Below are 15973 nucleotides of genomic sequence, written 5' to 3' on the forward strand. Positions count from 1 at the left end.
TGTTTGATTTGAAGACTACTTTTTCTGTGCTTCTTTTAGATGGAGAAAGTTGGACAGGCTAGCTTCACGGCTCTAGGGCTCTTTCTCTGTTTTACTTCTTTCCTACTTTTGTGTAGAACAGGAACTTTTTATTCTCCATTATTGATGCTTTAGACCAAATATTCCCAGGGAACAGTCAACCTTGCAACTTGTAGGATAATTAGTTGTATCCCTTGTCTTTTGATGCCAGTCACACAACTCTTATCTCTGTTATGGTAACCAAAAGAGTTTCCAAACATCAAATACCCTCAGTAGTCAGAATCATTCTAGACCTTTCCTCTCTCTCTCATGGCTTTGCTCTGTTTAGATTTCAGTGTCTGACAGTTGAGTCCTTGAGCTTTCTAAGAACTTCTTGCATTTGCTTTTAAATTATAGCTTGTGAAGGTTCCTCCTAGAATTGTGTACTGCATCAACAGCGAACCTTCAGTTTGGAGGGAAAGAAGCAAAAGGCAGTAGCTAGAGACCATTTGATCTCTGAGTGTCTGATTTAAGGGCCGTCCACACGCTGTTTTCCTTTCTTCTCACTGTTTTGATACTGTGCCATTCTGGTGTTGAGTTTGACCTTTACTGGTTAGATTAAAGGTTCATGAAGGATACTCAGTCATTTATGTCGTATTTGTTGCCAGTGTTTGGTTTTGTTTTAGTTTGATCTGTTTTATTCTCTGGTTGTTCTCTCTCTTTTTGTGGGTAGGTTTTTGTAAAGAATCATGGCAGTTTCATGGTCAAGGTGTCAGCAGCTCATGCATCTTCTTAAATACTCTGGATATGATACAAAATAACACTTCTGTGGGTGAATGATGAGTGAGGCATTTGGCTGGTTATTTATAGACTGTGGGGAGGCTCAAGCAGGAAAGTCTGAAAATGCAGAAGAGATTAAGAATTGATGACGTTATTTGTGCTCCTGAGGTGAACATCAGACCTGGATATAAAAGCATTGGTAGAGAAAATAGATTCGAACATAGAAAGAAGGAAATAGGTGAGATTTCCTTCAGGAATATTAATTTGTTAGTCTCAGCAAGATGAAGAATTGAATCTGGTATTTTTAATTTTCTTAGGTTTTTCCCTTTTTTCTTTGAGACAGGGTCTCATGTAGCCTAGGCTGTTCTGGAATTCCCTATGAAGCAAAGGATGGCCTTGAACTCCTGATCCTCCTACCTTCATCTTCTGATTGCTGGGATTTGCAGATGTGCACCACTACGCTTGGCTTTTCTTAGAAAATTTTAATGTGAGCTTATCTGCAAGAGAAAGTAAGTTTAGGGGCCTTGAAGAAGTCAGTAAACATTTTGGAGTGGAGTAGTGAAAAATGGGAACAGTATTAACCAGAGACATCAGAATATAGGCTAAGGATACTAAGCTACGCTAACTCTTACACCATACATTTGAAAGACTCCGCTTTTTTTTCCCCCCGGAGCTGAGGACCAAACCCAGGGCCTTGCACTTGCTAGGCAAGTGCTCTACCACTGAGCTAAATCCCCAACCCCAAGACTCTGCTTTCTAAAAAGCTTTTCAGTTTTGTCTTTCTGTATATGTTACATTTAATTTAAGAGAGGAAGTAGTATTATATTTTTTTTCAGGTAAAGATTTGCAGCACAGGCATTAGCGTATGAGGGATAATCTTGCTAGTGCGTGATGTAACAGAGGAGTTCAGGAGATGCATCTGGGATAGAGGCTGTATAGGGAAGGACATCAGGACCACTTAGGTGCTGATGGGTTGGAAGAAAAGGTGATCTCAAAGGACTCCTGACTAAGTCTAGAGCAGATATGTTAGATGTGAGGTGATAAGAAAGTGAGTTGAGCAGGAAATTAAAGCTGAAGCAGTATATTAGAATTTAAAATATCAGGACTAGAATACCATGAGAGTATACCAGTGAAAAATATTATAGTAAAAAAAAAAATTCAGAAGCAGAGTATATTGTGGTAAATGTAGCTCACTACATATAAGGGTATCACTTATCATCCTGTGGTGACAAAGAACTGGGGGTGAAGGAAAATGCTGACTATGTAGGTACCTAGACAAAGGAGACAGCAGAGGCCAGCCTCATCTCAAGACATCAGGGTTCCAAGAAAGCTGTGAAAAATAGAGGGTGGTTTGTGTGACTATGAAAGACGGGACTTCCTAAAATCTTACATGTAGTATTCATTGGTGTGACGACTATCAGAGGTTAAGCAAATTTCTTGAAAGGGACCTGTAGTGAATATTTTAGAATATGTCATCTGTATGTGGTTCCTGTTGCATATTCTTACTTTTTCATATTCATTTGGTTTCCTGACTCTTATAAGCATACAATTTCATCCTTTTTTTCATGGTCCACATAAAAGCAGACAGTGATAAGAGGGTTTTAGTTTGATGAGCCATAATTATACTCACTATGAATTGTCCGACTACCCTTCCGTCACTTATACAATATTTTATTCTAGGAAATTCATGTATAGTTTTACAGGCAGTTCTTTGTACTTGGTTAACAGTAGCTTTGAGTCAGTGTTAAGAAGGTAATATGTATTTATTTTTAAAATACTGGCAGTATTCATTTATACTGCTTAGTACAGTAGTTATAAGTTTTTGAACAAGTGTTTTGGTTTTGTTTTCTTTCATGGTGTATTCAAGCTGAGTCAGCAGATACTAGAGTTGTTTGAAACTTGTCAACAGCAAGCAAGTGACTTGAAGAAGAAAGAACTCTGTAGAGCACAGCTGCAGAGAGAGATCCAGCTGCTCTTCCCACGTACGTGTGCCTTCTCTGCGTGCCTTTGCCGTCTGTTTGCACCTGCAGATGTCTTACTGTCTTCTTCTGCTTCCTTAGAAAGCAGACTCTTTTTGGTTGGATCGTCTTTAAATGGATTTGGTGCCCGAAGCAGCGATGGCGATTTATGCTTAGTTGTTAAAGAAGAACCAGTAAGTGATGGCGTGATTCCAAGTCATTTCTTATGATATACCAGCCAAGGAGTAGACCTTGATTTATGTTTAATTCATCGTCTGAATTTTCTGTTTAGTTCCAGAAAGACCTCTCCCCTGCCCACACATGTAAGGCACCACTAGCATGGTGTGTGCAAGAGCAGCTCCAGCAGTAATTGGTTTGAGCTGTTGCTGTGAGCCAGCTTCTCTGTGTGGTTTGTCAGGTGACGCCTCTTCATGGGAATGTCACTGGAGTGTTTACCAGGATGCTGTGAAGCAAAGCATGTAGTAGTGGTTATCTTCTCGATAGATTTCCTTTCCTTTGGATTCTCAGTGATTCCTTTTAAAAATCTTTATCTGTCCCCCAACCCCTGAAAATGCTGTGGACTTTGGGTTTTTTTTTTTTTTTTTGGGGGGGGGGGAATAAGGCTTCAATGAAGACTTATTTTAAGACTATTGTGATTTATTAAATTTAACAATTTTTGTAAGGTACGGACTATTTTTGCTTTTATATTTATTTAACAATTGTGTTATTTATAATTGTATTTATTTGAATTTCCTGTTAATTGATCTTTTGAATATATCTTAGTACTATCACAGTAGGTATTCCGTAAACTTACCCAGTACAGCCTCTTGTAGTTGCTGAGCTATGGATATGGATATGAGAGAGAGCACTGAGGCTGACTTTTGTAGTCATATGCTGGGAAGAAACGTGAGAGAAGAGTATGTCTGCTGTTTATGTTTGCTGTTACTTTAAAGTGTGACTTTAAGAAAAAAATCTACACCAAGCTAAGAAAAATAATGAAAAAACACTTTAACTTTTCAGTGTTTTTTCCAGGTAAATCAGAAGACTGAAGCACGACATATCCTCACCTTAGTCCATAAGCACTTCTGTACTAGACTTTGTAAGTCTCATACGCCTTCTGACGTAACTATTACTTAAATGTTGGTCACTTAATTTTTCTGGTAAGAATTGTTTATTTTCCGATGAGAATAGATATACTGTGGATTGTTTTCTTCCAACTAAATTCTTTTAGACTTCTTTTTTCTTCTTTTTAAGAGAGGGTCTTGATAGAGCCTAGGGTATCCTTGAACTTGTGTTCCTCCTGCCTCAGCCTCTTGAGTTCTGGAGTGATAGGTGTGTATCACCTATCTTTTGTCTTCTTTTAACTTCTGACTTTTAGCTTTAAGTTAAAAAGCATGATTCAGCAAATCATTATTGAATTTACTTGAAAAATATTCTTTTGAAGATATCTTGAGATTTGAAGATATATAAGCTTCCCTTCTTTTTCTCAGAAGGTCTTAGATTCTTGGGAAATAGGCATGAATGAGCAGCCAAAACCAACAAGACCTGGAAATAGCCTTACAGGAGGAAGTGTTAGAGCTCTGAGGGGAAAGGTATCCTGCAGTTGGGAGCCAAGGAATACCACAAAGACAAGTTGCATAGCAGCTCTCATCCAAGAGATTTACTGGGAGAAGCACACGAGGGTGGCTGCCTCTGCTTGGGAGCAACTGGGTCTCAAGGAGCTGGGTCTAGCCATCATGGGCTTTAGAGTATTCTGGGGCTGAGAACTGGTGCTTAGAGGCCACCTGCGTACCTTGAGGGACTGTCTTTGTAAGGGAGAACTTTCTATTCTGCAGTAGTATACAACTTTACTCATATTACAGATGTGAGCTCTAAACATGAGGCTCAAGTGTATTACCCCAGAGAAAGCAAAATTGTTGACTTAGAACATTTAATTGAAAGATTTTATTCACTAAATTTTAACCTATGCTAATCCATAATATACTTAGAACTGATGCTGGAGAGATTTTTTTTTTGTCCATTTTTTAACAGATATTTATATATAAGGCTTTGAATTGATTGGGAAATATAAAGCCAAGTAACAAGTCACTATCCTCGAATTGTTTAGATCTGCTGTAGGAAAAAAAAATCAGTTATTTATTGGAGTTGATACGTTATTTCACCTATAAAGGAATAATTCATATTGTCAGTGGATTTTTAATCATTCCTACTGTGGTAGAACCTAACAAACAGGCTGGGGTAAAGTGTAATAGACGAAGCACCCGCTGTGTAAACATGGGGGCCTGAGTTCAGATCTCTAGACGATGAACATGGGTCAGGAGAGGCACAGAGACAGGAAGATCTTGGCTATGACCACCCATTCTGTCCAATTATTGGGCATAAGATTCACTGACATTTATTTTTAATCTTAAAAAAGTTGGAGAAATATAGAAGAAAACACTAGGTTTTGACCTCTGGACTCCACACACATGGACTCACATGCATGTGTACTTACATATACACATGGAGGAAAACTACCCTCCCTACCAAAAACATACCCACAGAGTTTTTAGTTCTTTTTTTTTCTTTCTTAAATCTGGTTTTGTCCTTTTCTATAGTTAAAAACTTAGAACATTGCTCCCATGATAAAGGTTTGTAATCTTTTTCAAAAAAGTATTTCTCTTTTTAATTAGTTTTCTGTCTGTGTTTGGGTATGTGCAAAAAAGTGCAGGTGCCATGGAGACCAGAAGAGGGCACTGGATTTTCTGGAGTTGGAGTTGCAGGCTGTTATTAGCTCTCAGGTGTGGGTGCTAGTGTCTGAACCCAGGGCCTCTGGAAGAGCAGGATGTGCTCTTAACCTCCGCACTTCAGACTTTTTTGCAATTTACATGTGTTATCTTCTACAACTCTTTATTTCTTTGATGAAATTAAAAATGTGTTTATCTATTTTATCCTCTTTGAGATCATACATGATTGACTCTATCCTCGGCTCACCAATTTATAAGCATTTGAGCAATACAGCTGACTTTTGTGGTTACCATTTATTATTTGTCATACCAGAATTTATCAATTTTCTTACTTTTAGCTATTTTTGCAGTCATGTTCCAATGAATGGCTTTATAGATACTATTATGTACTAGATTGTATTTTTTAAAACAAAAAAACCATAAAGCCCTTTAAAACAGTATAGGCAACTTTTACAAGGACTTGATGTCTGTCTTTCCTTCTTTCTTTCCTCCTTTTCCTTCTCTTGATTTCCAGTCCTTGCCCCATCCCTACCTCCAGCCCCACCCCCACCCCACTTGACAGGATCTCACTGTGCATTCATTCCTTGTTTCCTGGAATTCACTCTTCACTCACCCACCCTCCCTCCATACCTTATAGGGACTCACTATGTAGCCCTGGCTTCCTAGAACTCTCTCCACGTCCTCATTCCTCACTTTAAAGGACAGTATGCTTGTTCTTATATTGGTTTAGTTTATTAAAATACTACTTTTAAAACTACATTGGGACATTATGAATAGAAACATTGGCAGATACTCACATCCTCTTTCTTCTTCAGCTGGCTATATTGAGAGACCTCAGCTGATTCGTGCAAAAGTGCCAATTGTGAAGTTCAGGGATAAAGTCAGGTAAATAATTACTAACCAGCCCACCCCCCTTTTTTCATGTGCTTTAGATTAATGTTGGCTAGTTACCTAATGTGGATGGAGAGCCACGAAATCAGTATTACAGCACAGCAGCTTATCTTGAAGGTTTTAGAAATATTTTTTTAAATAATCTCCTCTTCTTCTTCTTCCTCCTCTGAGCAGTCTTCATGCTTACCTGATCTTAGCTACTCTGCTTGAATTTTGAATATTTGGGACGATCCAATTTGGGTTTTAAAATGATTCTCTTATAGCTCGGCATAATGGTGCACACTTGCAAATGGATTTCTGTGGGTTTGAGTCCAGGCTTGGTCTGCCCTAGTGTTTGTTAACCTTCCTAATGCTGCAGCCCTTCAGTACAGTTCCTCAGGTTGTGGTGATGCACTATAAAACTGCTGCTTTGTAACTAGTTTTGCCACTGTTATGAATCATATCTTCTGATGGTCTTGGTTACTGCCATGAAAGGGTAATTTGGCCTTTAAAGAGGTTGCAACTCAGGTTGAGAACCTCTAGTCTGTACAGTGAGGTCCAGACCAATCAAGGAGGACCCAGTTTAAAATTTAAAACTTCTCATAATGTGTTCCCCAATACATACCTTCTTTGATAAAGTTTGGTATGTATTTATGTCAAAGTGTTTGTTGTAACTTTAAGTTTCATTAAACAAATTATATTTCACTTAAAGACATAGAGAGTATAGGGAATGATAGACACAAAAACTGTAAAACAGTTTCAGAAATTTAACTTTTTCTTTATATTCTCCTAGCCTGTGTTCTATTCTTAAGGATATTGTATTAGAAGATTTTACATACTATTTGAATATAAGAATGTAAATGGTACAATCAAGTGTTGTGGTTGCAGCAGTGGAGTTGGAGGCAGCAAGATGATGAGTGCAGATCCAGTGTGGGCTGCTAGTGAGTGTCTGTCTCAAGACAAATGAACAGGCAGGCAGAAGTAAGGAAAGTTAAGTGTGGGTTACTTCATTTGTTGAACAGTTGGATAAATTGTCTTGTAAACATAGGATTATGATAAGACACGTTTTCTTGGTATTTGCAGTGTTAACACTGAAATTATATGCACGTACATATGTATGTACAGGATTGAACTTTCTTAGTTATTGATTATATACTTAAGAGTTGTTTTCTTGCTAAAAACTCCATCTTTCTGTTTGTGCAAGGTGTGGCAAAAACTTTGCTAGCCTAATACCTATGTTCCCACCTGAGGTTGCCTAGGTGACATTGTCCCTTCTTGTTAAAGCGTTCTTGTGGTGCAGAGAGATGCCCTTTTTCATATTCTAGTTAGTACTTTTTCACTGTTTACAATGATCTTATACTTAATTCTTTTTTTATCAATTTGTGTGAGAAACCTGTTGTTAGTCCTGTGGAGGAAACATCATGGATATTCAGTTCATACTTTTAGAAAATTATTTTTCTGCTAATGATGGAGAATGTTCACATAGAGCATTAGTCGTGCAGGCAGGTAATCTGCTGCTGACATACTTCTCCAACCCCTTTGAAAAAAGGTAATTCTTCAGGTCCCTACCTACATGGTTTTGTGATACATTGAGTTATGCAGAGGATAAAGCAGTTGCCTTTGGCATTTCTCACACAAACATAAGGACTGTAGCTGTTGTCACTAAGTTTCCAAAGCTGTGCTTATCTCTGTAGCACTAATACGTATACTATCCATTTATTATGAACAGAAATGAGGGATGCTTGTTAGATTTTTTTTTTTTTTAGCTTCCCCAAGCAAGAAAATTATAAGGTAAACCTCAGATTTTGTTAAAAAAAAAAAAAAAAGAAAAGAATTATTTTAATTAATTGATAGACTAATTTATTTTGAGATAAGACCTCACACATGGCTCAGACTGACTTTAAAGTCTTAATTCTGTCTTGGCTTCCCAAGTGTTAGGTTAGAGGCATGTATTATCATCATAGGCCTGGAATTTTATTCTCGATAGTGTTTTAAGAGGAGAGTACATTTATTTAGTGTATGTATGTGCATGTATAGCCCAATGTAGTACATATGCAGTTCTTAGTTCTCGTCTTTCATCATGAGTTCCTGGGGATTGAGTTTATGACATCAGTCTTGGCAACAAGCACCTTCACTTGCCGAGTCGTCTTACCTACCCCTTTGGCCGTCTTTTCATAGCACAGTGTAGTAGTAAAAGAAATTAGAGCCATAGAAAAAGGAGTATAAGTGGAACTAATTTATATAAAGTAATTTTTCCTTGCTTGTAGATTTTAACAATAATTGCCCTGTTTTCTATGTTATGAGTTGGGTATTTTGCTTCAAAGAAGCATCCATTGGTGATGTTTTGAGTAATGTGTCTCTTCTTAGATCATCAGCACCTGCATTTAACATAGAATTTTCCAGCCAGTTTTGAAAAGAATATTTGTCTTTTTATTGTTTGAAAGTAGGTAAACCTATGCTTTGAGAAGTTATAACTTAGTGGGATAGTTTACACAGGAATGTTTCAGTCATGGGGTTTTGTTTATCTAGAAAAGGTTACAAGATTTTAAAACCTCATTTGGAGTAATTAGAAACATTAATATATTATGGGTCTTTTAAATAGTAATCTTAGTTTACATTTTTAATACATACCAAACTACTTTAACTGATACACTAGGTATATATTCCTACTTTAGTGACTCATTTTAAAAACACATTCTGTGGTAGTTTTCATTCCATGTGGCATCAGTGGATGGATTGGAATCAGTTTAATTACTAGTCCACCTCCAAGTACTCATATTGAAGTGTGTTTTCCTTTGTTCTTTTAAATAGCTGTGTGGAATTCGACTTAAATGTAAACAATACCGTTGGAATTAGAAACACATTCCTTCTCAGAACTTATGCATACCGTAAGTTTTTGGTTTGTTTGTAAATAACCAGCTTCTGTTTTTCCTATATTTTCAATGGCCCTTTATGTTTACAGTAAATAGCAATATCTCATTACTTGTGTTTTGTTAAACCGTTTTTTGCTTTTTTTGATAATATGTTACTATATGTATTTAAGGAAATGATGGTTTAAAGGAAACTAAGGTAAGCTTTGAAGTAACAAATTAAGGGTGAGCATTACCTTTAGCGTAGAGAGAAACAGTGCTTAGTGGCATAGAATTAGGAAATCATACACATTTTCAAAGTAACTGTGATATGATCATTTTTAAGTGTTAACTTTACTTGCAGTTGAAAATCGAGTTCGTCCATTAGTCCTGGTGATTAAGAAGTGGGCAAGTCACCACGAGATAAATGATGCCAGTCGAGGCACTTTAAGCAGCTATAGTCTTGTATTGATGGTTTTGCACTATTTACAAAGTAAGTATTATGGGAGTTTTTTCACTTTTTAAAATTGAAATTCAGATAAACCTCATTGCAGTATCTTTTTTGCTTATTTATAATTTGCATTGTTTAAAAAAGTTCTCTAAGGCCTATACAACTTTTTATCCTGTTTTGTTACTGAACTAATATTTCAGAAATTTCATTCTTTGGAAAACATTGTGAAGAAGTTTCAATATGCTTTTTTATCTTTTAACAGTTTTCTTATATGCACTTTTATATTTAAAGACGGCTCACTACTGTGTTGTTGATCCCATTGTCTTTCAACAGATGAATGTTCAGAAAGACTATTTTATTTGAGACATGTTCCAGCTCTGAGGGGAAAGGTATTCCGAAGTGTAATTATCAGAGCTCTGAGGAGAAAGGTGTGGCAGTCGAGAGCCAAGGAATAGCAACCACACAGTCACACTGCACAACAAACCTCATGCAAGAGACTCATTGGGAGAAGCATAGGAGGGTGGCTGCCTCTGCTTGGGAACAAAGAGTGAGAGACAGGTTTTAAATAGGGCTTCTTGGGGCTGGACTTTTTCAGAGTGGCCTGGGATTGGTAGGATTTTTGAAGCTTGATCTTGGGCTTTTACTCTGTAGGACAGAGCTTGGCTACCTTTTGGTCACACTGTTATGGCTGTTAGAGGGTTCTGTGGGTGGAGCATGGCAGTTAGAGGTCTTCAGGGGCAGGCCCTGGCCTCTCATACACTAGGAGGGACTTAAAATTGATAGAAATTAAATGATATTCTTGTTGGGCAAGAATATCAAGCTTATAATCAATCTTTGGCTTTTCCTCAACTGGGTTGTATGTTTGCTGGGCTCTTCTGTCAGATTGGCCTCTGGGACATGAGGGTTAACTGGCTGAGACATCTGTTGCCCTGTAGTTGCCTGGTTGAGCGGGATAATGTGACTGGTTACCCTGTGCTCCCATGCTCCTTCATGTACAGCCCTTTTACAACTGTAAAATCAGAACATCATTTTCCTGAGAGAGGAGGACGGTTCTGGGCCTAAGGATATACAGAAAGCCCTGGTCCCCTGATGAACCTCCAAATCTGTTCTCAAATTCCAGATTGGTCTCCAGATTTTAATTCAGTCTAGTTAGCTCTGAGGTCACTCAGATAATGCTATACTTTTGTTCTATTTTAGTGGCAAATTAAAATATGTAAGCACTTGTAATTTTTGCCTTTTCATAATGTAGCTGTAAGAACTTAGAGTTGTGAAGGTTCCCTAGAAATACAGTGCAGACTGATGAGCTCTGATGAGCTCTGGGTGGAACCCTTACTTTTCCTTCACTAACAGATGTTACCTCTTTCCACCGTTCTGTGAGTTACTAAAGATCACTGTCAGTGCCATGCGGTCTAGTTATCCCACTGTAGTGATTTTAAAAAGTTTTATTGTGTTGTTTGGTGTCTTCTGCATTTAGATTCCGAAAGAGATAATAGAGTTCATATACTTTGATTCTAGTTTTGTTTTGTTTTTTCTGCAGAGGTTTGTTCTAAGGCGGTAATAAACAGATTTACATATCAAACTACTTTCGTCACGTTTATCGAATTAGCCAAAGAGTCCGAGCCTTCAAGAATGGAATGGGTAGTTACCACAGTCATGTTTTTAAGATTGTTTTTTAAAGATACCTATTATACAACATACCAATCATTTTATTTAAAAAATAACTTTTTGTGTATATTCAGATGTATGCAAATATTGAGAATGTATGTGTCAAAATTTTGTCAATTTTTTAATAGGAAATTGGATCTTTTATCTTAATATTTTACTGTACATTATATATTTTCTAGATTATGCAAGATAGTCATCTTCTTTTGAATATAGGAATCACCAAACATTTTTTTAGATGTCATCAGAAAGTATGCTGTCCTCTTTTTTCATAAAGTGTCTTAAGTTAATCATAATGTGTATTTATTGCTGATCTACCTTGGGTATGTGTTGATTTGATGACTAACTTGCTCATTTAAAAATGATTTGGAATGTGAGATACATTGTTCTAATCTACTCTGCACACCTGTGATGGTTTGGAGTATGCCCAGGTGTTTTCCTGTCTTGCTTTGAGGTTTACAGTTAAGTGATCAGATGAATCAGAAGAGTCTTTAAACTTTGGACTTTTAACACTGTTAAGACTGCTATAGACTATGTGGTCTTTTGAAGTTGGATTAAATGTATTTTGCATTATGCTGTGTTTAGGTATGGCCTCATAGACTTATGTTTGAATAAGCCTATGGAGGCCAGGGGGTGGAATGTGATGGTTTGCATATACTCAGCCAAGGGAGTGGCACTATTAGAAGGTGTGGCCTTGTTGGAAGAAGTGTGTCACTTTGGGGGTGGGCTTGGAGACCCTTTTCCTATTTGCCTGAGGATGCCCAGTCTCTTCCTGGCTTCCTTCGTTTGAAGATATAGAACTCTAAGTTCCTCATGCACCATGGCCTGCTGGATGCTGCCATGCCCCCATTGATGATAATGGGCTAAACCTCTGAATCTGTAAGCCAGCCCCAGTTAAATATTGTCAGTTATAAGACTTGCCGTGGTCATGGTGTCTGTTCACCGCAGTCAAACCCTAACTAAGGCAATATCACTATCACTAATCATTATTTTCCCAATTTTCCAGTTGTATTATCTCTTAGATAAGTTTTTAGGGACTGCTATCATCTTTTATATCTCAGTTAACTTTTACTAAAAATTGAAAGATTTCTTATATGTAGTATGAAGAGCAATATAATAACCATGTGTCATCCAGTGTTGATTCATTTCAATTTTGGTAGTAGTTGAAAAATTATATTTGATTGTCATAACATGCATGCATCTGTATGATACATGCCCAGTCCTCTGACCTATTGGTTACATTTAAATTTTAATTTTCTTGACTACTTTAGTACTTTAGAGTGCTTTAAACTGGTTTGTAAACAAATTGAAATTTCATCAAGAAGTAAAATTTTGTCAGAATAATGAAATTGTTTTGAGATTCGGTTTTTACTGAAGCAGTTTATGTTTAATGACAATGTTATCAGCTATTTCTAGGTAAAAACAGTAATTGGCCAACTTAAGCTAATCCACCACTGTGGTCTTCCTCCCCCCGCCTCCCCCAGTAAATAATTAGATAAGTAGTCATCTAAAAGTAAATGATTATTATTTAGCTTTCTGAAGGTTTAAAACATAATGTTGCTATGAGTAAAACAGGTGTTCTGTATGTTGAAAGATTAAAAAGACCATAGCATTTCTTATGATGCATGTTAGTAGTCAGTCACAGACTCATATATTTCAGGAAATCACTGATCAAAGCTTCACAGGAAAATTACTGAGAACAGATTCTAAAGACAATCCAAAAATAAGAGTTACCGAGATAAAATTATCAGTTGGGTAGAAATAGGAATATTATGATTGGCTAGCATGTTCCTGGGGCAGAAATTAATGACTGCTTAGTATTGAAAATATACTCTTTGGCTGTTAAAAAGTTTTGATAAATCATTATGGAGTGCTTATGGTGTAACTTTGTAGTAATCTCACTGTGTCAAGGTATTACCTAATAGTTTTATATTGAAAACGAACTTTTGTTATATTTTGTTTCCTTTGAAAGATAAATTTAAAAGATACATTAAAATCCAAAATTCTTAAAATAAAAATGAATTATATAGCCAGATGTTTTTTTCTGAGTTTCTGTTGTTTTTGAATAAGATATTTTTTTAAACTAGAGAACTCGTTGAGTCTATCATCATGGTAGTGTTTACAACTGCCTGTTATAAATGTATCTACTGCTTCTTTAACGCCTAAAATTAAAAAATCTCTAAGGTTGTAAGGCAAAGAAATTGATGAATGATATCTGTCATGATTACTTTTCCACTGCCTGTGACAAGAACAGCATGACTAAGATAACTTGTAAAGGAAAATGTTTATTGGGGCTTACAGTTTCAGAGTTTGAGAGTCCATGATGGTGGAGCAAAGGCTTGTCATTGAAACAGCTAAAAATTCACATCTTAATCCACAAGCTTGAGGCAGAGACATGTAGTGGCATCAAGTCTTTTAAAAACTAAGAACTCTCCCCCCCGCCCCCAAAGTGACACCTCTTAATTCTTCCCATGTAGTTCCACCAACTGAGGACAACATTTAGAAATATGAATCTGTGGTCACCACTCTCATTCATGATTATAATGTATAATGCTTTTAGTTCAATTCAAAAAGTACCCAGCCTTTTCCAGTCTCAATACTATTAAAATCTTATGGCCCAGTGAGACTCAAGGCAATCTCTAAGTTGTACTCCCCATACTTCCAACATATAGTGACACAGTATATATTACCATTCCAAAAGGGAGGAATAGGAATGGGGACTGAACCAAAGCAAGACTAAAACCCAGCAGGACAAACTCCAAATCCTATAGCTGTGTGTCTGATGTCAAAGGCCTCCTCTTCCCTTCCAGCTTTGGTGCCTGTCACATACCTTCACACACACACACACACACACACACACACACACACACACACACACACACCCATTATATTCCTCATGTGTAGTTCTCCTTGGCAGATGTCTCTTGATTCTGGTATCTCTAATACCCTGGGCTCTCCAGTGAAATCCAGGCTTCACTTTTGATAGCTCCGTGAATGGCCTCATTGTGCAGGGACTCTTGGGACACACTTGACCTCAGCAGGTCAGCTTCCCTGCACTAACCTTCTTCAAGCATGCATCCTTCTGTTTCTAGAGCTAGAACCATGTGGAGAGCACTGCTGAGCTTGACTGCCTGCCTGGGATGGAGCCAGTGTCCCTTGAATCATGTTTGCAGTTTTTCTTTCTTGTTAAATTTTTAGGAACAGAAAATTCCTTAGGTCTTTCTTTTTCTAAGTTGTAAGCTTAGCTGGTTGGGGTCTTGCCCTGGGAGCACCCTTCCTTTTATTCTGTTCTGTAGCAAACTTCTCTTTAATCTTCTCATCTCATTCAGCATGGCCTTGGCTCCAGCATCAAGTTTCCTGGTGTTCATTTTTTCCTTTAGCTGTATTTATATTTCTATTTGCTCTTCATATTCTTTTCCATTATAGACCTACTACATAAGTGATTGCTGATAGCATCAGGTCAGAATTAGACTGAAATCTCCTCTGCCAAAGAAATTAGTCTGTTTCTTTTCTATTTAGCCTCAGGAGAAATCTTAGGACAGGAAAAACAGCCTCATTCTTTGCCAAAACATCACAAGAATGGTCTCTAGTCTCCAGCCCTCTTGGCCTGGGCTTTCACAGTCAGCGTAACTCTCAGTCTTCCAAGATCCTACAAGGATAGCCTATTAAGATATACTTAGAACATTAGACCATTTTCCTGGTTCTCAGTTCCAAAGTCTTCCATATTCCTCTAAAACCCCCATATGATCAGGTCTGCCCCATCAGTAGCTCACTTCTTGGTACCAACTTCCCTCTTAATTATTTTTCTATTGCTATAACAAAAGACCATGACCATAAGTTAAAAGGCAACTTAAAAAAGTAAGCAATTAATTGGGCCTATGATTTTAGAGGGTTAGAGTTCATGATACTGGAGCAAAGGCATGGTAGCAGGAACAGCTGAGAACTCCTATCTTGATCCATCAGCAGGAGCCAGACAGAGGTCCCCCCACCCCCACCCCGTGATGCATCTCTATCAAAGATATACCTCCTAGTCCTTCCCAAACAGCTACTCAAACATAAAAGCTGTGGAAACCATTCAAATCTTCTAAATCCCTTATTTTTAAAGGTTCTTTGAATGACTCTAAGCCCAATTATTGGTATTTTTTCCCTTGTCATTTCAAATAGTGGTTCTAGAATGTGATAAGCAATTCTGTGGTTTTTTTAAAAAAATTTGTCTTCATTTTTTGTTTTGTAATTTAATGTATGAAGTATTTAATGGAATTAAACATTAAATTTTAATGTTTTATTTTACTTTTAAGTAAATTATTTAATTTTAAGCAAACTGGTTCCTAGTAAGAGAGTCACAAGGTTATTTCTGTATTATAATGAAATTTATTAGGAAACCATTAAAAGTTTTATAAAAATATCAAGACATTCAGAATTAAAGTGTCTGGGTCTGAGTTTATGGAAGGTTTTAGAGAATGGTGCATGTCTGAATGCCTCTGGGGAAGTAATGTGACTGTGCGTGTATATAACATTAATCATAAGGGTGACTTTGGTAAGTAGACAATTACATATTTCTCTTTATAGTAGTCTCATTCATAATCTGCATGTTCATGTTGCAAAATTGTTAGTGTAATTTTCTCAGGAGTGAAGTATGTGAAAGGGAAATGTAAATGTATAATCCTACCCTGTACTGTC

General features: G+C 37.1%; 1 protein-coding gene across 3 annotated transcripts in view; it reads left to right on the plus strand.

The window, feature by feature from the left end:
* Tent2 (terminal nucleotidyltransferase 2) overlaps window positions 1-15973 on the plus strand; it is a 45715-nt gene that overhangs the window by 13261 nt on the left and 16481 nt on the right. For 2 of the 3 annotated variants that reach the window (XM_032899026.1, XM_032899027.1), the window contains exons 5-10: window positions 2645-2759; window positions 2838-2929; window positions 3756-3834; window positions 6277-6346; window positions 9143-9219; window positions 9545-9673. In XM_032899026.1, coding sequence (XP_032754917.1) covers window positions 2645-2759; window positions 2838-2929; window positions 3756-3834; window positions 6277-6346; window positions 9143-9219; window positions 9545-9673 — 562 coding nt within the window. The remainder of the gene's footprint in view (window positions 1-2644; window positions 2760-2837; window positions 2930-3755; window positions 3835-6276; window positions 6347-9142; window positions 9220-9544; window positions 9674-15973) is intronic. The other variant, XM_032899029.1, reaches the window with a different exon arrangement.

Source organism: Rattus rattus, chromosome 3 (genome assembly GCF_011064425.1).
Source record: "Rattus rattus isolate New Zealand chromosome 3, Rrattus_CSIRO_v1, whole genome shotgun sequence".
Lineage (NCBI taxonomy): Eukaryota > Metazoa > Chordata > Mammalia > Rodentia > Muridae > Rattus > Rattus rattus.